The sequence below is a fragment of the Colobus angolensis genome, unplaced genomic scaffold (assembly GCF_000951035.1).
Source record: "Colobus angolensis palliatus isolate OR3802 unplaced genomic scaffold, Cang.pa_1.0 Scaffold6, whole genome shotgun sequence".
NCBI lineage: Eukaryota > Metazoa > Chordata > Mammalia > Primates > Cercopithecidae > Colobus > Colobus angolensis.
In genome coordinates, this window is record NW_012119598.1 from 2,728,518 (window position 1) to 2,752,055 (window position 23,538).

At 36.1% G+C, this 23,538-nt stretch overlaps 1 protein-coding gene across 1 annotated transcript in view; it reads right to left on the reverse strand.

Annotated features, from left to right (window-relative positions):
• Nucleotides 1–2,843: 2,843 nt before the first annotated feature.
• ADAM28 (ADAM metallopeptidase domain 28) overlaps nt 2,844–23,538 on the reverse strand; it is a 62,021-nt gene continuing 41,326 nt past the window's right edge. Inside the window, exons 13-21 of the mRNA XM_011962894.1 lie at nt 22,323–22,518; nt 18,457–18,559; nt 16,280–16,439; nt 14,846–14,926; nt 14,443–14,521; nt 8,060–8,168; nt 6,716–6,794; nt 6,008–6,073; nt 2,844–3,652 (exon numbers count right to left, since the gene is read on the reverse strand). Of these exons, the coding sequence (XP_011818284.1) occupies nt 3,632–3,652; nt 6,008–6,073; nt 6,716–6,794; nt 8,060–8,168; nt 14,443–14,521; nt 14,846–14,926; nt 16,280–16,439; nt 18,457–18,559; nt 22,323–22,518 (894 nt within the window). The 3' untranslated portion in view covers nt 2,844–3,631. The remainder of the gene's footprint in view (nt 3,653–6,007; nt 6,074–6,715; nt 6,795–8,059; nt 8,169–14,442; nt 14,522–14,845; nt 14,927–16,279; nt 16,440–18,456; nt 18,560–22,322; nt 22,519–23,538) is intronic.

Sequence of the window (23,538 nt, forward strand, 5' to 3'; positions counted from 1 at the left end):
AAAAGTTTTGCAGTGATGAAAGCTATTAAATATAGTTAATTATATCTAAACCTGTCTGGAACATTTGAAACATTGATATGGTTTGGCTCTGTGCCCATCCCCCCAAATCTTGTTTTTTTAATTGCTATAATCTCCACATGTTGAGGGAGGGACCTGGTGGGAGGTGATTGGATCATGGGGGTGGTTTCCCCCATGTTGTTGTCGTGATAGTAAATTCTCAAGAGATCTGATGGCTTTATAAGTGTTTGACAGTTCCTCCTTCACACACATCTTCCACCATGTAAGATGTTCCTGCTTCCTCTTTCATCATGATCGTAAGTTTCCTAAGGTCTCCTCAGCCATGTGGAACTCTGAGTCAATTAATCCTCCTTTCTTTATAAACTACCCAGTCTCAGGTGGTATTCCTTATAGCCATGTGAAAACAGACTAATACAAAATGTTTGTTCTTTACTTCCTTGTGTCAGCTGTCTATTGCTGCATAACAAATATCTCCAAACCATAACAACTTAAATAAAACAACACAATTATCATACGGTTTCTGTGGGTGTGTAATCTGGACAAAATTCAGCTGCATCCTCTACTTCAGGGTGTCTCACAAGGCTGAAGTCAAGATTCAACTGGGAAGGAATCTAATTCCAAGCTTATTCAGTGGTTGTTGGCAGACTTCACTTCATTTGAGGGTCGTTGAACTCAGGGGCTTATTTTCTTAATGGCTGCTAGCCAGAGGCCACCTTCAATTCCTTAACACATGGTAGTGATTTCCAAAGTGAATAGTAAAATCTTAATTGTAATAATAACCCTTTCCATATTCTCTGATTGCAACCAACTAAAATTTGTTTTTTTCATGCATACTTCATTATTTTATAAAAAACTAAAAGCATTCCCAAAGCCCATATAAAAGCAGTAATTTGGTGAGTTGTAATAAGCAGACAAACACTATGGTATCTTAGTCTTAGAGTAACTGGATACAAACATAATTTAACCTGATAATGTTACTGTTTTAAAGTAGAGAAGGTAAAAATAACTAATGGCAAAAACAGGTTCGGTGGCATATCTGAGGTGGTTAAATGTCAAATAAGCGGAATTCCCTTAAAGTTAGAAAGTTACGGCTGTAAGTGTGGAAACGGTATTGTGAAATCAAAGTCTGTTCTAAACTCCTCTGCAGTTCAGCTGAAAGGGAAACATTTTAGGACTTGGGTTCACAGTTCCATGATAAAATACTGATTTTCCTGTCATTGTACTGCATTATTTCTCTTCAAATAGGAATTATGATGTATCTGCATCAGAGACCTGGTGACATCATTTAGGAACTTGCAGGAATGTTCACATGCCACCGCTTGAGAGTGTATGGTTTAGTTTTTGCTTGGGTTATGGTACATGGTTAGTTGAGGATTCACAGGTTTAAGATTTCCATTCCATCAGTATAAAAAAGGATTATATGAATCGATTACTGGGGTCAGGTGTTACACACACACACACACACACACACGCACGCACACACAGAAAAGGTTCATAAGGGCCGGGCGCGGTGGCTCAAGCCTGTAATCCCAGCACTTTGGGAGGCCGAGACGGGCAGATCACGAGGTCAGGAGATCGAGACCATCCTGGCTAACACGGTGAAACCCCGTCTCTACTAAAAAATACAAAAAACTAGCCGGGCGAGGTGGCGGGCGCCTGTAGTCCCAGCTACTCGGGAGGCTGAGGCAGGAGAATGGCGTAAACCCGGGAGGCGGAGCTTGCAGTGAGCTGAGATCCGGCCACTGCACTCCAGCCCAGGCGACAGAGCAAGACTCCGTCTCAAAAAAAAAAAAAAAGAAAAGAAAAGGCTCATAAGTTGGTCACAAGTACATAATGGCTTTCCAGGAAATAGGGATTTATTTCCAGGTCAGGGGAGGGTCTTCTGAAACATCACAGGGCAGATAAAACTCTACTTTTTAAGTTGTTGTGCAAATGCCACATGGAAAGAAAACCTCTATCCTTGACAGTGATTTGATCAGTGGATTCTGGATTTCCTGAGGATTGAGCTTCACTTTTGAGGCCAGAGTGAACTCATCTAGAACCTCAATACTGCAAGGGTAAATGAACCATAAAGCGCCTCATGAAGAGACAGGTCTGTGGGGACGAGGTGAGTGATAGAAACTGGTGAAGCAGACAAACACAAGAAAATCTGTAGCTGTGAAGATGAACTAAAACATGTTCCCTGATTATGGAAACAACTGCTTTACCAGTTAGGATGATCTCTGTTGAAAATGAGAGAAAATCCAACTCAAATGGCCTAAACAACAAGGAAAATGTATGTCTCACATAACAAGGAGTACCAAGAAAGTGTGAGGTAACTCCAGCAGTCATTAATCTACCTACCAGTTCAATGACATCATTGAAAGGCCAGGTATTATTCTTTTCATCTTTCTGCTCTATCTATCTTCTTCAGCCTTCATAATCACAATGTGGAGTGCAGCAGTACCAGGTAGAGTATTCAGATGCCCATAACCGGAAAACTTTGCCAGAAATGTCCTAACATAATTCCTCTCTTGTCTTATTGGGAAAAAAAGGGCAGGGGGAGGAAAATAAAATCATCTCCAAGTCAACTACTAGCAAGGAAATAAATGAGGTTATTATAATTGACTTAAAGTGATAGGTATTTATCCATGAAATGGAGATAGGATATTTTTTCCTAGAAGTGGGCAGGTAAACAAAATTAGGGTTCTAAAAGCAAGGAAGGAAGGGGATTATTTGGTAGGCAACCAATAGTGTTTGCTATGTTACCCATCAACTAAGCTACGGTTGCCATGGGCAGTGTAATTCTATTGTTGACAAAGCATCAGATTACTTTTTGATTACATTGACAAAGCTGAGAATCGGGATGTTTATGCAAGATCTCTCGATTTTTAAATATTAGCAATGCATTCAAAACATTTAAAAGTACTATGTGTCCAATATCATTCAGACCAAATAAAATATATTTGCAGTGCAAACATGGCCTACAAGTCACCAGTTTGCAACCTCTGGTTTATCTGATTAATTTAACTGAAATTTTCTCCATTTAAAAAGTGAAAACCACTTTAACCATGCCACTAATTAATTATACAAATATATATGATAAAACATTTTTTAATTCACAGTTTTACTAAATTGTAGAAAACCTCACATGGTATAGCTAATAATGATTTCAGAAGCTAATGTAGGAAAGAGATCCACAAAACAGAATGTTTACATCATTTTCTTAACTGAGATTCTAATTTGACAAGTTAATGGTTAAAGCAATCAAGATGTTGCTATTCATTTAATGGATGTACAATTTTTCTTATTCCTCCAAGATTAATGTTTTTATGTTTTGTTTTCATTAGAGAATGAATCAATTCCTATTAAAGATTTTAACTTCCCAGATATTTCTTTACAATCACTTTCCTTCTTATAAGAATGGATAATTGACATTTTAAACTCATGCAAAGGTTCTTAGGCATATGTCCCTCTTGAAAATTTTCTTTAGTCTCTTCAAAGTCTAATACGATTCAGAAAATGTTAACCTTCTTGAGTCAAGAGCAAATACTAGTGTGTATTTCTCTGCCATCCAGATTTTCCAGTTTTCCAAGTTGATAATTTAGCCATCAGTTCTTGCTTAGCTGTTGCCTCATGCTTTTGGATTTGAGTCCTAAAAAAGACAGAACTTTTAAATGATCAACTTTCTTCAAAAATTTAGATATTTATTATGAAACTGAACTATGAAGAAATTAAAATTATCTGAAGTCACAGTTTCGTAGGTCACTTGATACAGCAAAAATGAAGAAGCAGAAACGAGAGAGGATAGGAAGGGAGTGAGAAAAACACCACGTGAAGTTCTAAACATCTATCTGGTAATTAGCATAATATGGAGAAGGTGTAGGGGACCTTCTCCATATTAGGTAGGAGAGTTATAGGATACTAATTCTATAGAAGGTTTCTTCTCATATTCATCCTTACGGAATATTTCTGAGAAAATAAATAATATTGGTGTCTACATAGCTTTCTAGCTGAGGCCCTTCTAATTTCTCGCTTTTTAATTGTTGGCCATACTCAGAAGGAAGACATTCATGTCAGCACCCATCTCCAAATCATACAGATAATGTTCTTAGTATATTTTTTCTAAAAAGACAGGTGGGCCTTCTCTTCTTGATAGTAGGAGGTAATACAAGAAGATAATTTGGCTATAGATCTTTTAGGTGTAGATGTTCAATTACCCTTGAAAAGAGGAGAGGGAAGTGCTTTTGTGTCTTTATGCTACATTAATTATAAAAACAATGGTATGTCATTAGAAATGCTATGCTTGTCCCATCTTAGATATATTTATTTCCTTAATGAAATTATTTCTTACCTCTTCTTCACTCATTTAAATTCTCTGCAACTTTCAGGGTCCAGTTCAAATTCCAACTACTCAACCAATGAATATTCATCCTACTTTAACCACTCCGAACCCACTGAATTTCTCCTCACCATATTTTTCTTGTCAGTGTCACTCATCTTGGGTGATACTACAAATAACAGTTGAGGAATCAAGTACTCCATTTTTATATGACTTGTTTTCTCACTAAAAATGTGAAATTCCTTGAAAGATAAAAACCTCAAATTTTGGTCTTTCTTATTTACCCACAGCAGAATACCAAGCACAAGAAACATGGTCAGGAGCCATTTAAGGAGTAAATGTACTATAATTCTTACTTCATGAGCACCTGACTTTTATTCGAGGTTGGCCTCTATATCGCCTGTTTTTCGTACCCTACCTCCTACAGAAAACTATGACTAATAATAGGCCTTATTATATCTATCTATAATATATATATAATGTAAAATATCACATAATACAATTTTATCTCCTCTTAAGCATCCAGAAATAAATCTTTGAAGGAGACATTTTGTCTCACACAGCAGAGCTATTTATCTCAATAATTACATCACAATAACACTTTTATAATGAAACATCAATACCCATACTAATTTATAGACAGTAAGTGGGCCTTGCTTTTTTAGATATCCCTGGGACAAATGTGCTGTGATACCTCCAGTGAACCTCAAAAGCACACATCCTGATAAATAACCCATGCATTTGGAGACAGTATTCGCAATGAGCAGAAGAGATATTAAAAATTCACCAGTGGCTACCTGATACTTACAAGGAAAGACGATGATATAGGTGCAGGAATTGGCAGTGGTGGAAAATCTGGCTTTGTAATTAGCTAGTAAAAGGATAAAAAAATTAAATTCAAAGATTGGGTCCCGAAAATAGGTGCGCATGAAAAGGCTTGTATCATTTTCAGAAATGGAGAAGCTGTGACCCCACCCATGAGAATATTGTAAACATACGAGTTTGATTGCTTTCATTTAGTTGCACACGCACAATTGAGACCTAAGTCCAATGCCAGTAGGTATCTGATGAAGATGACGCTCTAAACTGTATGTTTGTGTCACTCCACAATTTTGTATGTTGAAACCCTAATCCCCAGAATGATGGTATTTGGAGGTGAGGCCTTTTGGAAGTAATGAGGTCATGAAGGTGTAGCTCTCATGATAGGATTAATGCCCTTATAAGAAGAGGCACAAGAGAGATGTTCTCCCTCTGCTATGTGAGGATACAACAAAAAGCTGTCTACAAGCCAGAAGGCTGCTTCACCAGACACCGGATCTGCCAGCTCCTTGAACTTGGACTTCCCAGTCTCCAGAATGTAAGAAGTAAATATCTGTTGTTTAAGCCACTCAGTCTATGCTAATTTAGTTACAGTAGCCTGAGCTGATGAAAACAGTGGTACTCTGTTAAGCAGATTAGTCCTCTTCTTGTCACAAGTTGGCATGGAGTGGCATACATGTTCACATTTTATATTTTCAAAATATTTTGCAGAAGAATTTGTATTTTATATTAATATTCACAAAGATTTCAATATTGTCCTGAAGAAATAATGAAGTGTGGGCTATGACTTTCACTGATATTTCCTGGAGATTGAACTAGGGTGATATTTAAGAGAAGTTACGAACTCACAAAAGAGGCTGGGGGCTCATTGCCTTCTACTGGCAGATCATACACATGGAGCTTCATCTGACTCATCTGAAAAGAAGAATGAATCTTTCAAAATGAACCATTAATTTCATAAGCACAGTTTTTAAGGGAGCAGACTTTTCAAGGCATGGAAGATTGGAACTAAGCTGACACCAAGAGACCAGATAGAAAACCACAGTGGTCCAGCTGGCGTATTCCACAGAAGTATTTCCCAGAGCTGTAATGAAAAGTTGTCATCAATAAATGATTACCAATGTTATCATTAACCAACTTCAGCTAAAATCTTTAAATTTACAGGACATGAGTAGGACATTTGGGTTATAAATATTACATGTATTATACAGACATATATATTTTTGGATCTATTGGTCAATTTGCAATGAAATAACCTAGAGTCAGAGCAAGAGGGAGTGTGTGTGTGTGAGAAAGAGGCAGAGATAGAGACAGGACAGACAGACATCTGGTATATCCCTTTTTGTTCTCCTTATTCTGTTTGCATTTCATGAACCCCAGCAAAGTAGCTCTGCATTTTAGGGACTCTCTTTTGCATTTAATAAAAGGCAAAGGAGACACTTCTGAATGTGGAATTGCAAAATACTGCTGGGTAGAAAGGATAGGTAGTCAGGATAAGAGTGTGAGAGAAACGCAAAGTGGGGCCATAGTAATCACAGCCCAAACTATATAGTTCACCTCTTGCGGTTGAACAGCCTTTACCGTCTGGAGTTTCCTCTTCTGCTTGTGTGGCCTGGTGCCAGTGGTAGATAGTGGCCTGTAAGAGAGAAACACATGGTATCAATTGACTTAGCAGCTCCTTCAGCATGACAGGGAAACTCGGTAGAAGATTCCCAGCTTCTTTTTCCCATTGCGTCTTTCTTGCCTGTTGCCTGGGTTTTTATTTGCTCCCTGGGTCATTTTTCAGTTTTTACTTCCCTATCAGCCTCCTTCATTGCCCTGTCATTCATAATCACTACTCACTTTCTTTTTGTTCTCTACAGATCCTGATTTCTAAAAATGATAGTGTTGAATCCAAATTTATCTAAATTGTTTTGTTAATGTCATATTCAATATTAAACTCATCATGGGTAAATAAATCATTCTTTCTTTAAAAATACTAAAAAACAAACAAACAAACAAAAAAACCCACTGTGGTACCAGAATCACACTTGTGAGACCAACCCAGGTTCCACCACTTACTCTGCAAGACTGAAAGTATGTTTGCTAATCTCTCTGAGCTTGTTTCTACATCCATCAAAATGTGAAGTTCCTAACCTTGCACAATTGTGTTAGGGTTAACGTAAAACACTCTTCATCTGTAAAATGAAACTAATAACCACTTTATGAAGTTCTTGTGACATTTAAATGAGATAATAGATATAAAAGGGCTTAGCACAGGGCCAGGTGTGGAGACTCACACCTGTAATCCTGGCACTTAGGGAAGCCAAAGTGGGTGGATCATTTGAGGTCAGGAGTTCAAGACCAGCTTGGCCAACATGGTGAGACCCTGTCTCTACTAAAAACACAAACATTAGCCCGGTGTGGTGGTACATGCCTGTAATCCCAGCTACTCAAGGGGCTGAGATAGGAGAAGTGCTTGAACCTGGGAGGCAGAGGTTGCAGTGAGCTGAGATCACGGTATTGCACTCCAGCCCAGGCCACAGAGGGAGACTCCATCTCAAAAAACAAACAAACAAAAAAAAAGGGCGGGGAGGGGGCCAGTGCTTAGCACAGTGCTTATCATGTAGTGATCAATTAATGCTAGATATTTTTATAATAAATTCAAAAATCCATCATAATGAGAGTTAATATCTCTTATTAATTATAAATATGGTGACTAACAGAAGGAAAAACATTTCTAGATGTGAAGGATTTCTCAGTTAAAGAGAAACCTAGCTTCTGGTCCAAAAAGACTGTATCTGCATGTATTTCTGAATATTAGAAGTAAACCAATTCAATTTGAAAGGGTAGGTTATACATTGAATTTAAAGTAAAATAAGGGTCAAAGAGTCCCTACAGCAAGATAAGATAAAGGATCACCTCTGATCTTTCTTCTGCTTTTCTCTGGAGCTCTGTTGGCGGATTACTATAGCAACCACCAGAGAAATGACCGCCATTGGGAACAGCACCGCAACCACAATGGAGAAGTCTGCAGCAGAGAACAGGGGCCCGCTGAGAACTACAGAAACACGCATCTGCACATCACACTAGTCCTTGTTTCTTTACTTAATACACATTCCAGCTACCCTTTTCTCTAATGAGCATAAATTGCCATAGCCAGTAAAATGAAAATGTATTTTGATCAGACAATTACATTAATATTTAGATAGAAGAAATATACATGAAATCTATAGGAAACATTTAACATGAAATAAGTTTACAAAATCATAATATTGAGAATACTTAGAAGGGATAATGTTTGTAACAATTGGAAAATGAGCTGGGAGATTAGAGGAGAATATACAGTAAGGAAGATGGCAAAAAAGAAATGAAACATTTTTGAAAAGCAGTCTTAGAATAAAACAGAGAAAAAGAAATGAAAACTTTGAAAATATATTCCTGTCAGTAGTAAATAAGCTGAGGTGTGACTAAGAGAACTGATAGACAAATAATTGAGTGTTTCACTGATGTTGATCTACACTGGAATTACAGACAGAAAGGAAGTTATGTGACCTTGAGAAGGAGGAAATGCTTTAAACAAATATTCCTGGGCCCCCGTGGTGTTTTTTCTTTTAATGACAAATTTAAATAATGAATATAACTTCAATCTTTTGCTCTCAACTGTTCATTTCTCTTACAATAATTGGAAGCCACAAGAGACCAGGAAGTAAAAGATTGAAGAGTAACGCCAACAGTTACCATTCTCTTTTTACAGAAATCAGCAAACCAATAGCAAGGTGAATATTTGTATAAATGCAAGAAAAGCTCACAAGTTTGAGCACACACACATGCAGATAGAGGTAGACGCATCAGAAGCAGAATTCTAGGTAAGACAATGACTTTAGTTCAAATATTCACTACTCTCCACCCTCCAAAAGATTCCAATCCAAAAAGTCAAAATAAAACATGAAGCATTCTGTTATCATGTAGATATATTCAGAATGAAAAATACACACTTGCACAAATGTCAGAACTGTATTTTCAGAAGAATGACATATTAGCAGAGAAATAAATGAGAATTTGGCAGTACTTTACAAACACACCGAACTTGAAAAGAGCTAACTAAAGTTGGGGCATAAGACAGATGAAAGTATAATAACGGAAGGTTTGCAGGTGAAGATAGAAATCACTGAAGAGTAAGTGCAGCCTCTTCTTGTTTCTGGTAATGGTGGATTAGGAAATTGAGACCAACCTGCCCATTAAAAATATCTTTAAATTTTTTGCAAACAAAAGCTTCCTAAAAGTATAGAAGTACTGAAAAGTTAGATAAAATTACTTTGTAGAGATTAGTGAGTGGTCAAGAACCCAGAGAGACGGAAAAGAAAATAATCCTAGGTATAAGTTCAGAAACGCAGAAAGAAATGAAAGGCAAATGAACCAATAGCAAACCCTACTGTAAACTGTGGACTTGGGGTGATAATGATGTGTCAATGTAGGTTTATGAAATATTTGTTACCATCAACAAATACTCCATGGGAGTGGGGGATGTTGATGGTGAGGAAAGCTGTTCAGGAGCAGGAGGTGCCGGGTATATGCCAACTATCTGTACTTTCTCTTCAATTTTGCTGTAAACCTAAAACTGCTCTAGAAAAGAAAGTTTATTTTTTTTAAAGCAAATAAAGTGGGAAGTTTCAGGATAATCATTAAAATATAAAAGAAATGCATAACATCCAAGTTAATAAAATAATAGAATCAGTAAGTATAAGAAAGGAGAGAAAAGGGAACATAAACAGGAAAGACAAATAGAAACTATATAATTGTGGATTTATACCCAAGTGTATCAGTAATTACATTTAATTTAAAAGGACTATGTACCTCAGTTAAAGAAACAAACAAAAACCAAAGATGTGAGTACTACTAAAAAATATATGTGCATGCTTTCTTTAACAAAACAAAGACAGATTTAAAACAATTCAGAAAGGATAAAAATAAAAATATGAAAAAATGTTACTCCAGTGCAAATACAGACCAAAAGAAATACGTTACAGCTCTATAGTCTCCAGGAACTGTAGATTCTCAAAGGTAAGAAGTGTACTAGATAGACACAGAACCATTTCATAATGATACACTGTTCATTAATTTGGAAGATGCAACACTCTAAACTTGTATGTACATAATAATATGCTCTCAAAGTATAAAAGTGTTGATAGAGCCAGAAGTAGTAATCAAATTCACAATTATAGTGGGGATATTTTAACACTCCTAGCATGGTAATTGGTAGAACAAACAAACAATGTTAGGGTTAATTTATATATTAGACAATAAACTTTATACATAATATCTGGAGAATACTACAGAACACATGTATGAAAAAAAAACAGTCCAATTATCACCCATGAATATAAACTAAGAGCAAATAATACAGATTCTTCCAGAGAATATAAATGAACACTCTCTAATACACTTGATGTGACTAGCATAACATTGATACCAAAATTCAGCAATTTTTTCAATAGGAAAAAATCACAGTCCGATATCACCCAAGAGTATAAAATAAGAGTAAACATCCTTCAATATATAAAAAAGATACTATTTCTAAGTTAGGTTTATTCAAAGGTTGCAAAGTTAGATAAATGTTCACAAACCAATTGATTTATTTGACAGTACTAATAAAGGGGGAAACATTTTAATAAATAAGGAAGTATTTGATAGAATTCTTAGAAACTTGAAAGAGAACTAGTGGACTTCCTTAATCCAGTCACTAGAATGGATGATCTTGAAAGCAAAAGGTAGAGAAAAAGAAGAAAATGAGCACAGAAAAATTTCATACATACAAACTTGAAAGACTTGGTGATAATGATGTGTCCGGGTATGTTTATGGACGTAACAAATGTACCTCTCTGGTGACAGATGTTGATAGTGAGGGAAGCTGTGTTTCCTGTGTTTACAAACTTTATATACATGGAATTATATAACCAGAAGTTGTTGTTTAAGGATGTGTATTTAGGAAACAAAACTACAAAGAAAAGTAACAAAATGATTATGATCAAAGACGGATGAATGGCCAACCCTTAGAGAAAGAGGAGTTCAGACTGAAAAGAGGCAGGAAAGCAGATGTCTGGGTCTATTTCTTGGCCCTTATTATATTACATGAGTGTTCATTTTATAATCAGGTTTGCCTTTATATTTACATGTTTATTATATTTTACAAACAAAAAGATGGTGTTAACAATAATCTTGAAAGCCAATGGCTGTGTATAGTCATGTAGTAGGGCAGTGCTCTTAACCTTTGTTATGCTGCAAATCATTTTGGCAATCTGATAAAGTCTATAAACCCCTTTTCTGAGTGTTTCTAAATTCATTCATAAAAGGCATAAGATTTAAAGGAAGCTACTGATGGTGGGATACAGTTGTCAAAATATTATAAAACAATTTATGATGTAGTAAAGTATGTGTTTATTAACCTCTGAAATAATCAGTTCTAACAGTGGATCAGTAACTACCAAAATTTCAAACAAATGATACTCATGTGGTAATTGGAGATACATCCAACAACTGCAATGAGATATTGAAGTATTTGTAATTTATATTGGTGACAAAGTCATGAAATATTGCTAATAGTATTATGGTTTATAAGCCATACATTCCCATAACTGTAGAACATTCTAAACTTTAGAATTTAATGAAAATAAAAATATAATTTTTTCCCATTCAAGTTTAGATTTAGGACCCTAGCTATAGTAAAAATTGTTATCCTCTAGGGTCTGTCTTCTTGGTGCAAGGACACTTCTGAACTAGGAAATGTTCCTCAGTCTGTCTGAGGCTTTCCTTGACGGTTAGGTAAGAAATAGCACTGAAAGGGCATCGAACCCACTAACACAATGCCCTGAAAAAAAGCAAGGCTTGGGGGATAAAGTTGAATTTTGATACAGTGGTTTCAACAAACAGTAAGTTGAGACAAGCTTCCACTGTATGTATTTTGAACTTCTCCAGCTACCTCCTTATCCTGCTAAAATACAAATGTCGTGTAATATACTGTAAATTTGTATCACTAGTCCTCCAAGTTAAAAATTTTGAGAAATACTTTTTAACAGTGCTTATCAGAATTAATTCAACCTTATTCGATGATAACTAAAGAAGAAAAAGTGTCAGTCGAATCAAAAGATTAGTTGTAAAATAACACATAGAAGTAGAAGTATACATAAAATGTATACTTTCAGAAAAAGAATATAAAGAATCAAATTTAGGATACTCTTAATGTAATTAAAATATAGACTGCAAAAAAACTAGTTATGAAACAGAAAACCAACTGGGATAAAAAAATCTTTCAAAGAGACATAAAAACGCCACTGAATACTTTTAAATGTCACTATGAGTAACGAGAATTAACATTGCTAAAAGGTTTATATTATGATACAGAGAATAATCTTGAAAAACTTTCCCAGAATTAACAAGAAAAATGACCCAATATGGAATATAATATGGAGATCACACAGTAGAGATATTTTGTATAAATAATTTACATTTCTGATTCAGAAACCAGAAAACTGAAACAAAATAAATTTTAAAACCTAAAACAATAGAAATATTTCTTAAACTGAAGAAAAAAACCAAATCCTCACTTTGAAGAAAACTCACTAGGTAACATGATAATGGAAAGAGAACATCACCCAGGAATAAAATAATGATTTGTTTTGATTAAGTAGTAATTCTAAAAGCATTTAAGCTAAAACAAACCTAATGACTTTTTAAAAGGATGTTATTTAACATCAACAAAAATCAGGCTTTGTGTTTTTTTTGACATTAAATATAAGCATCTACTTTAATAGTCATGAATGCAAAATTGTGATTTAAAAAATCAAAATCAACCTGCTATGCATGCTATGATATTACTATATTAATTTATTAATTAATAAAATAAATATTTTATAAATATCATTTAATAATTTATAAATAATAAATAAAATTAATATTAATTAATTAATTAAATATTAATTAAAATATTTGGCAACAGAAATACATTCTCATAAATACAACTTAGAAAGTTTTATGTGGATGCATTGTTACAACAGGAAGAAATTACTCATAGAGGTGACTTAGCAAATCAATAGATATATCAAAATAAAGCAGTCAAGAAAGTCATAGGTTCAAAAGGATTTTTAGTGAGCATTGAAACCATTAAAGAGTTTTCTAATTAAACTAGTTGATTGTGTTCATGCCCCTTTCAAAATACATGACAAATACATGTGTATATAATAAAATCATAGGACAGGAGAAAAAATAATTTTAAAAATCTTAAAGATAGGAAGTTAAGGGATTTATGTGGATGGAAACAGAATAAATATAGCCTAAACATCAGAAATAAATGCTCTGTCTTGGCAAGTCTAACAATCTGAATTTGGGACAGATATCTCACTGAGGTCTACCTCATCTCCTGTGTATATAGAATAAATTTAGCTCATCACCTGAGATCAAAATCCTAAGAATTTCTCTGTTTCTGCCAACAGAAGATGCAGGAACATGAAAAGGAGGACAGAGACTTCCTCTGGGTACCTACACTATATATCAGACAGAGAAGGGGGAGGGTCAAGGAGAAGATGATAAGGAAAAGCAGCTCTCTCAGGAAATGAGCTCCCTCCTCAGGGTAAAATGTTCCTCATCATAACAACTGGAGGTGGGTCCCCACTCTGGCTCCTTCCCACCCTGAGGAGCTATAGGCAGACCTACCTACCTGCCCATAGAGCTCCCAGCCAGATTCCTCCATCAAGAGAAATATCAGTAGGTACAATAGCACACACAAATGCAGAGAAATCCCATGTGAACTAATCCAGCTCTACCAATTCCACATTCAACTAAGGATCACATATCCTGAAGAAAAGTAGTACAACAGAATACAAGTGACGTGGTGATAGAACAGAACAAACCAACTCAAAAGAAACAGATAATTCAAAGAATAGAACTGAATGTACAAAAATAATCAGTCATATTCTTAGAGAGTTTTATGAGGATATTACATTTTTCCATTAAGTTGAGGATTCTATGAAAATGGAAGAGTCCTAAAGTAAGAAAATTTGTGAAATTAAAATAACATTACAAATATAAATGTTGCAGAAATTTTTTTGCATGTGCAGTGAAAACAAAGACATGGAAAATACAATTAAAAGGTGTTAAGGAGATTTGGGGGATAAATATTGTGGATTCAGTGTCTACAGAACAGAAATCTCAAGAAAAGAGAAAAGAGGCAATGAACTCTCATGTAATACAAAATAAAGGCTTGGAAGAGGAGAGCAATTTTCTCAGGTTAGATGTGTAATGTTACCTACGGAAGACCACTGAGGAGTCATCGCAGTCAGGAGGGCTCCATCCTTCCTCACATTGACACTGGAGCTCATGGTCACACACCTAGGGTAGCAATGATCCTGTTACTGTCCCCGCTAGACTGACCACAAACTCAAATCCCTAATCATCCATAATAAAGTTCATGCTGAAAAAGGAATAACCCCAGTCTCCAGGCTTCCATCTATCTACATAAAGTATGAATGAATGAGAGGCATTTCATGAATGATTCTCAGAAGAAATTTCTCCTTGAACCATGCTATTGAAGGCTTGGATAAACTTAGTAATTCTCATCATTCAGTGCTGAAAACATTCCTTTAGCTTTCTTATGACTGACCTAGAATGTTATAAGATTCAGAGAGCTTAGGGAAATATATTTGCAGAACTTACAGCATGTCCTTTGCATTTAGATGAGCAATTGGTTGATTTGTAGGCTTTCTCAATATCCACACATTCTGCATTAATGCAAACCTGAAAGTGATGTAGAAAACATGAAGCTTCATCCTGTCTGAATGTAGATGAGAAAGTTGAGGTCTGTGTGAAGAGGCTAGCAGATACTGTTTAAGGTGGCTCTGCCAGGAGGCTGGTGCAGAGGAAGGGAAATAGAGATGGGCTCTGTTGCTTACATTATCCTCTTAAACCAACCCAAAAACGTTGATAAAATTGGTCTAAGCATTTATGTATTTTTAATAAATCCAAACAACTCTATATTCCAGAAGCAATGACTATGCAAGAAGTTCAGGGATAAGCAATAATGAGATGATCTTAATACCAGGGGACCCTGAAACACCTCAATTCTGCCCTAGTCCCAGTACCTTCCTCCCTTAAGACCCAAGCACCACAACACTCATGCCAGGTCATGTGATAATGTCTCAATGTCTTTAAAGTCTTTTAGTATCCGAAACCTGGAAAATCCAATTAAAGATTATATTTTATGTAAAATTCCTTGCCCTTGATGCTGGCATATATTTCAGGAAAAATTGGGGTAAGGAAGAAGTTTAAATATTGTGGGTACTTCTTATAGGGAAGGCCTAATATTTTAATGTCAATAAACTTTGCTAAATTTTTATTTTCAGCTCCAGGAGCTCAGAGACCACATCAATCTCATTCACTTTTTTATATTTACTTTTTAAAACTGTATGAGCAATACCCACACTGAACCACTAAGATAATTTTGGACTCACCATTGAATACATTTACCTTTGAATAGCAAAATCAGTTTAAGTAAGTAAGATAGTGTTTTTAGGACAGGCTTTACCACAGTGAAAAATCAGGGCAACTCTTTGGTCATGTGGATATCTTAGTGAGATAAATAGGGTAATTCTAATCTCTTAGGAGAGATAAACCTCCTCATTGTCAAAGTTCGTGAGTTGGTTGACCCTGGCTAAACAGTGCTTGTACTTGAGATAAGTTCATTATATTATTAATGATATACAGGTCTGTTAAATGAAGCCCAGTATCACATACACTGGCACTTTCAGTGAGTTTTCAGACTTCATCTATGAAAGTTAAATGGATGCTACCATGTGTTATCCACAGGTCAATATGATACTGTTCTTGAAATCATGACTGTGAGACTCAATTATTTCCAAATTTCACCATAGTGTTTGAGAATGTTAATATCAATGCTTATTCCTGCTATTTACTAGGTTCTGCACCATTTTCATTTCTGTGTTCCAAAATCAAACTCTGTGGGTTCTATTAAAGCATGGTGAACCCCAAAATTGGGAAACAAGGCACGTAGTAAATAACCGAGGGGCAAAACAACAAAACACATCAAAGTAAGAGACACTATTTTGAGTGAAAGCCACAATTTCAACTTACCTTGTTATGGCCACATTTAGTTCCATTGGCCACCATGCCTATTTCTCGACTTGTGTCTTCAGGATCAAATGTTTTACATGTCAGGAAAGTCACTATCCGTCCTTTCCAGAGCAAATTATCCGACCCACCTTGACAGAACAACTTCCCACACATCGTATCGCTGAGGAAAAAGCCAAAATTGATTGCAGGATTCAAACTGCAGTTTTATATAAATGCAAATCAGCTCTAGGACTATGGATACTTAACCGATGTATTTTTCCCTGTAGCCGAGACTTTTAGTTGTACTTTATACTCATTTTCCCTTATTTCTCAGTAACAGGATCCCTGAACTTAGCACAATACATTATTGCTCAAATAAACAGCATTACCCAGATCCCTGTACACCTAATTTTTGCCAGTTGCCTAAGTGCTGGCTCATGAGAAAAAAACAATCTTAAGCACAAATTCTAGAAGGTGGCCTTAAATGAGGAATCATCTTCTGTTTCTCAGCATTTTCTCATTTTTGCTGACTGGAGTATGATGGCTGGAAAAGCCATCATAGGCCTAGAGAAACACCTGGAAATGAAGGTCATGTGAATGATGGAGCTAGAGAGAAAACATGGATTCCTAACATCAAGGAGGCATCTGAGACATCAATTTCTATCTTGTTTCAGATAGGTTACTTATTTATTTGTACAACTGGCTGCAGAATAATTCCACCAAAAGAAAGCCCAGGTCTCCACTATAATTCTGTCAGAACAAAGCTGAGCCTCCCTCGACACTGCAAGGCATCAAGTGGAGTTACTAAAAGAACTATCCCTGAAGGTGCAGATTAAACTGCTCAACATTCAATCAAGCCATTCATTTACTGCCAACAGGACTAAAAGACAATAATACTGAAGTCAACTGCTTTATGCAAAATTCAGAAGAGGGCTGTGAAAAAGTATCCCGAAAGTGATGGCATCAGATTTTTTGACATCGCTTGGCTGTAGAAAACACGTTTGAGGAGTGGAGAAAGGCATATATTCTCTCTAAATGCAACAGTGTGTTTTTCTTGAATCATTTAGGTAAAGCCATAAAGGATGGCTTTAGGGCACAGGGAATTTCAGGCTAACTCTTCACTACAGCCAATGACTACTGTGAAGTGACTAGGAGGGCAGTTTGTGGGGTGAAGGAGCTGCCTGAGCCACTAGCTGCAGAAACTAATGCTCACGCAAAGAGTTATATGTGTGTGCAGAGGAAAGATGGCGAGGCCCACTCTCTTCCCATTCACCACCTACAATTGCTCTTCCTCTGGCCCTCACATACTGCCTTTTACATAATTTCCTCTTTTGAATCTGCCCTGATTTCCTATAAAAAAGAGACCACAAGACCACAGAAAATGATTGTTCTTTAGGAACAGATTCTCCCAAGAGATAACTCGATATACAAAGCATAGTTTGGTAATATCTGTCATTCAGCGAATTCGTGTCCAATAGACAAATTTTGGGAAATGTTGATCTTGTGCAATCTCTTGTTATAAATTACTCTGCATGTGTAAAATTTGGAGCAGGTACAAAGAGTTTACTATAACTGAATTTTAAAAGCCACCTTAAAAATGCAGAATTAAAAATAAGCCATAGAAAAATCTCAAGTTCATCCGGTGTGCTGTTCTATAGTGTTTTCCCAGATAATCAGTACTAAAACTAACAAACTCTTCACATGAATTGTCAATAAGAAAGTATTTTCTTATTGTATTTTTTCTTTATGTATTTCTACTGAAAATTTAAAACTGTTCAAGCACTGCATCTGTTATTCCTCTGGGGAGATAAATATTTCTACTCTGAATCTTACAAGGAAAAACATGAGATTGAGAAAGCATCTGATTTATACGGGGAAATCCCCGGACAAATTTCTAACCAGACCCATTCATTGTTGCCTGTTCCATCATCAACCGTTCATTCTACCCAACAATGACTGTGTGTGGTGTGATCTGAAGCACCCACCATGAGATACTTGAAGAAAGAAGCCATTTCTTATTTGTCTTTTCAGACTCAGTACCTAGCCCACATCATGGCACATAGTAGTTACTCAATAAATGTCAAACAATTGATGGCCAAATGCGTTTTCCCTTTAACTGGAATAAATTAGAATGTGCAGCTGGAAGTGCACCATTGCTCTAGTCTGTGAAGCAGGAAGGTTCAGACAAGGCCACTTACTTTGCTTTGCAGGGAATGAGTGTGTCGTCCACTCTGCGACAGTACCCGTACTTTGACCCACCTTCATTCCTGTTGTAACATGACTGATCTGCAACCTCAGTTCCTGGGACCAGGATCAGTCAGTAGGGAAAAGAAAATCGATTTTTGAGGTTCAAGAGATATTTGAAAAGAAAAAAGATTTTTAAAATTCAGTGCTGGCAAGGGATTTATAAAATATAAAACAAGCAAGAAAAAAATACTATTTTAGCATAATTCCATTGACCACTCCTAGAAACATGGGTGTAGTAATTTGGTATCAAATGAGCTGGCTGGAATTACGAATCTTTTAAGTAATCTGTTACTCCACAACAAACTCCTACTAGGTGCCAGGTACAAAAATAGGCATCACATATTTCATGTCTCAAGTAATCTTCCTCAGATCTCTATCAGACAAAACACATTAGTTAAGAGCTCAGGCTTTAAGCAAGACTGAGTAATTGCATGAACATGGGCAAATGTCTTAACTCCTGAGTTTTCTCATCTGTAAAATGGTATAGAATTTATATGTGAATATATACATTTAATATATTTACACATATATAAAATGTATATATACACATTACATATAACAGTACCTACCTCAGAGGTGTTTTGAAGATTAAATCACTTAATACAGGTGAGTCACTGAGAACAGGGCCTGATCAGCAGTACATGGTTGACAAATACTAGCCATGCTTATTGCTATTCTCAATTTATTAATAAGGAAACAGAATCATGTCAAGTCACAGAGACCTATGTTCCTTCTTGGTGCTGAGGTGTCCCCTCTTCAATAACAATAAGTAATTCTGTCTTAAACGTTTGGAAATTCTGAGTGTAGCCTTTGACAAACAGCAAACTAAGTTAAAATAAGCAGACACCTATGAAGATACTGAATTGTTTTTAAGAAATACTTTTAAATCTACTATGATGACTTGTAAACTCAAAACATTTTAAATGAATTTCATGTTTCAGTATGCAAGATAAAATGAGTTTTGTTACCTTTTTTATTATTTGTATCTTAGTAAGATGTATTCATTTTAATATCTACAGTGTAGATATTTATACAATATCTACACAGAAGAATCATTAGTTATGAATAATCAGGGAAAAGCATTAAATTCCTAATCTGAGATTTCAAAGTTATCGCTGCTAATACTGTAGAATGTATCATTCGTATATCTGGCATCATGCTGTTTTATAACTTCTTGCCAATTAACAATATAGCTGTCCTTTCCCCAGGCATTAAATTTTCTAAAGCATCACAGCTGCAAGAATTGTATTGAAATTATACACTTGATTTAATCCGTATATTTTGGATTTTGAGATGTTTTTCCATTACTATCATTTAAAATGCTGGCTGAAAAATAGTCGTAAATATTTGAGTGCAATTGCTAGGAGAAAGAGTAAAAAACAATTATTTTTAGATGTTGTGCATGCATTTTTCTCTCGGTAAAAATGATGCTAATTCGTACATTTACCAGCAGTGTGGGAGGGGAGTTGTTTGGTTATGTTCTCACCGACACTGAACATTAACATCTGTAGCAAACTTTCGCCAATTAGCAAATGTAGAAGATTAACTTGTTTTCATTTAGGTTTTGTATATTGCTAATGAGTTAAAATGGTTTTAATTTTATGGGACATTTGTATTTCTTCTTCATGATGAATTGTCTGCTCATGCCTTAGCCACATTTTCAATACTTGGAACTACAGTTGATTTGTGGGAATGATTTGATGCCAAAAAGAATGACTTTTAAATTACTTACAAAGTTGCAAGACTTTTCAAACTTCCCAGATTAATTTAAAATAAATGGGTAGTCCTCTGTGAATTACAAAATTTGGAATTTTATTTAGGCAAATTGTCTTCTCTGGCCTTTTGTAATGGCTGTATTTAAAAGTATGACTTAAGAGGTCTACTCCATTTCATGATCAGATAAATACATTCAATGTTAATTCAATAGACAATTTTGAGCTTTTTACTAAAGCCAGGTACTGTGCTGGGAGGCCCTGGGAATACAACTGTGAACAATGTAGACAATGTCCCTGTTCCAGGAAGTTTACAGATTTGCTGAGGAGACTAATCGTAAAGTCCGAAAAAGGAGGGTAACAGTTAATATTGTTTGCAGTTAATATTTACTACAAGATAATAAAGGCGAAGCTCAGAACTTCACCTCTGTGCTAAAGATTTTTTCTCCTGGTTTTTGCCATATACTGAAGTTAGCCAAGGAAACATGAGCCTCTTAACCAACAGTCAATTTTGTTTCCACCTTTTTTAACCTTGCACATCCATGAACTGGAGACAGGATTGCTGAGGCCTGGTTCCAGGACACCAGCGAGCTTGCTGACGTACTAACGGCATTGAGCTTTGCTCCTCAAATTGTGTCTCAACCCACTGTAGCCAAAGACAGAAATTTACAGGGAGGTTTTTCTAGGGTCTTGTCTATTTATTTCCCAGGTTTCTTGTTTTCACAGTGCATTGTAAGTTAGGAATTTTTGTTGATTTTCTGAATCTTGTTTTAGCTGTATTTTCAAGAATTACGAAAAGTTTCTGGTATGCAATGACCCCTTTCAAATAATTTTAGGAATATGTAGATTTTCTCTATTTTGATACATACTGTTTCAGTCATTTAAGTAGGAATCTGAAACTGTATTAGGAAGGGGGTATGGCAATTAAATACATGTACACAATACACATCATATCCAGAAAGTTCAAATAACTGGTTTTTTTTTTTTTTTTTTTTTTTTGAGGCGGAGTCTCGCTCTGTCGCCGGGACTGGAGTGCCGTGGCCGGATCTCAGCTCACTGCAAGCTCCGCCTCCCGGGTTTAGGCCATTCTCCTGCCTCAGCCTCCCGAGTAGCTGGGACTACAGGCGCCCGCCACCTCGCCCGGCTAGTTTTTTTTGTATTTTTAGTAGAGACGGGGTTTCACCGTGTTAGCCAGGATGGTCTCGATCTCCTGACCTCATGATCCGCCCGTCTCGGCCTCCCAAAGTGCTGGGATTACAGGCTTGAGCCACCGCGCCCGGCCAAATAACTGGTTTTTAAAAACTTTCTGTTTTCAACTTAAATTTTATATCCTCTGACCAACATCTCCCCACCTCGTCCCTGTCACCCCCTGGAAACCAGCCTTCTACTTTCTACTTCTATGCGTTCAACTTTTTTAGATTTCACATATAAGCTAGATCACTTATGTGATCTAAAATTGCCTTTCTAATAAAGTTATTTAATACTATATAAATTGCTGTTTAAATTTTCAGATATCTCTCTAATCTTTTATTTTTCCAAGTTTTCTTCTTGGTGAAATTAGAGAATATGGTCTCTAAACTTTTGGTGTTATGGACAAAGTGACCATTTAAGAACTTTCACTTTTCTGTATTGCCTTTCTGCATTTCCAGAGTTCTTCTTTTCCTTTTTCCACCTTTCCTTATTTCTGTCCCATCCCCCAGTGCTTCTGCCACACCTGCGCGCGCACGCGTGCACACACACACACAGATTTCCAAGGGTTCATGATCTTAGGGTTGCCAGATTTAAAAAAAAAAAGACACCCAGTTTAATTTGAATTTCAGATACACAAATAATTTATTTTAGTAGGAGCACACCTGAAATATTCCATGGGATAAACTGATGCTAAGACAAAAAGCTTGGTTGTTAATTTGAAGTTAAAATTTAACTGGTCCATCCTTATTTTTATTTACTAAATCTAGCAACCCTAAAACCAACCTCAAATCTTAAAACCTTTCCATGATTTTGAGTTCGAAGTTTCTAAGAATGGTCCTTTGGCCATGGTTAAACACTGTCATTTGAAATTTGTTTTCCTTCGCACATGCAAAAAAAAAGATTTTTCTTCCTACCTGGTCCCCACAGCTCAGTGCACTGCTCCTGCAGTGTGGGGCACGCCCCCATCAAGCAGTAGCCCTTCCCGTGATGGCAAGGGAAGCCATTGACACGGAATCTATCATCAGGACAATTACCAGATTTACCGTCACACATTTCAGGCAGGTCACACTCATCTTTTGCTGGTCTGCACACCATCCCAGCCTTTTTAAACTGTAGAAAAACAAAAATAGAAGGCTTTTTGTTTTCCCTACCTGCTTTACCCTGATACCTCAAATTAACACAAAGATTTTTCCATTTGGACTTTTTGGGCATAGTAGTTTGTGGTGTCATTTCGCTGAAGCTTACATTGTCATTATAAATTAAAGCCATCATCTGCTATATCACTTCTATTAATATTGATTAATGCCCTAAGATTTTAAGTAATCAATATTTCTGAATTTGTACCAAAAACACCAAAGAAACATAATGTAGAAAAATACAGGGAAAAAAAAAAACAGGCAACAACTTAGATATAAGGAAGGGAGTCATTTCTCCCTTGGTTGAATGCATCTCTATCAGGAACTCCAAGGAGATTTAAATCTGCAACTTCAGAGATGTACTGGTGAAGTGTGTCTTTGGTATTCAAGGAGATAAGTTTACAAACACCAGATCGGCAGACTCGGACTTTCCCAGGCCTCGAGTTTCCTAATCCTTAATTCCTTTTATTGTAAATTCAGCTGGTTCCTTTCAACTCACTTCTTTCATAGAATGACTTATCATGAGGGAGAAATAACCAAATATTCCCTTGATATATTAACTCAATTGTAATCAGATGCTGCAAATCTTAATCTTATTTGCTCAGAGAAATGTTAGTGAAACATTCTGCCATTCCTGCAAAACTGAGAAAGCATGTATGTATGTTTGTTTGTTTGTTTTCTCCTTTCTAACAGGAGCAGGTTTTTTACTGCATCAAATAACTTTGAATATCTTAATGCCAGTGATGGGATCAAATCCAAATTTCAATGCAAGCATGTGAGATCCTCCAAATTCAACCCATGGCTCCAGCCAGACCATTCCTTACCAGATACTAGACAAACCATTCTTGTATCTCCTCTTATGTCTTTGCTGTTTCTGTGTCCTCATTTGGAAATTCTTTGTTGTTTTTGTTTTATGTCTAAATCTCTTTTGTCCAAAATACTTTAAGTCCAGTTGAAAGCCCCTTTCCCACCAAGTCTCCTCTGACATCTTCAA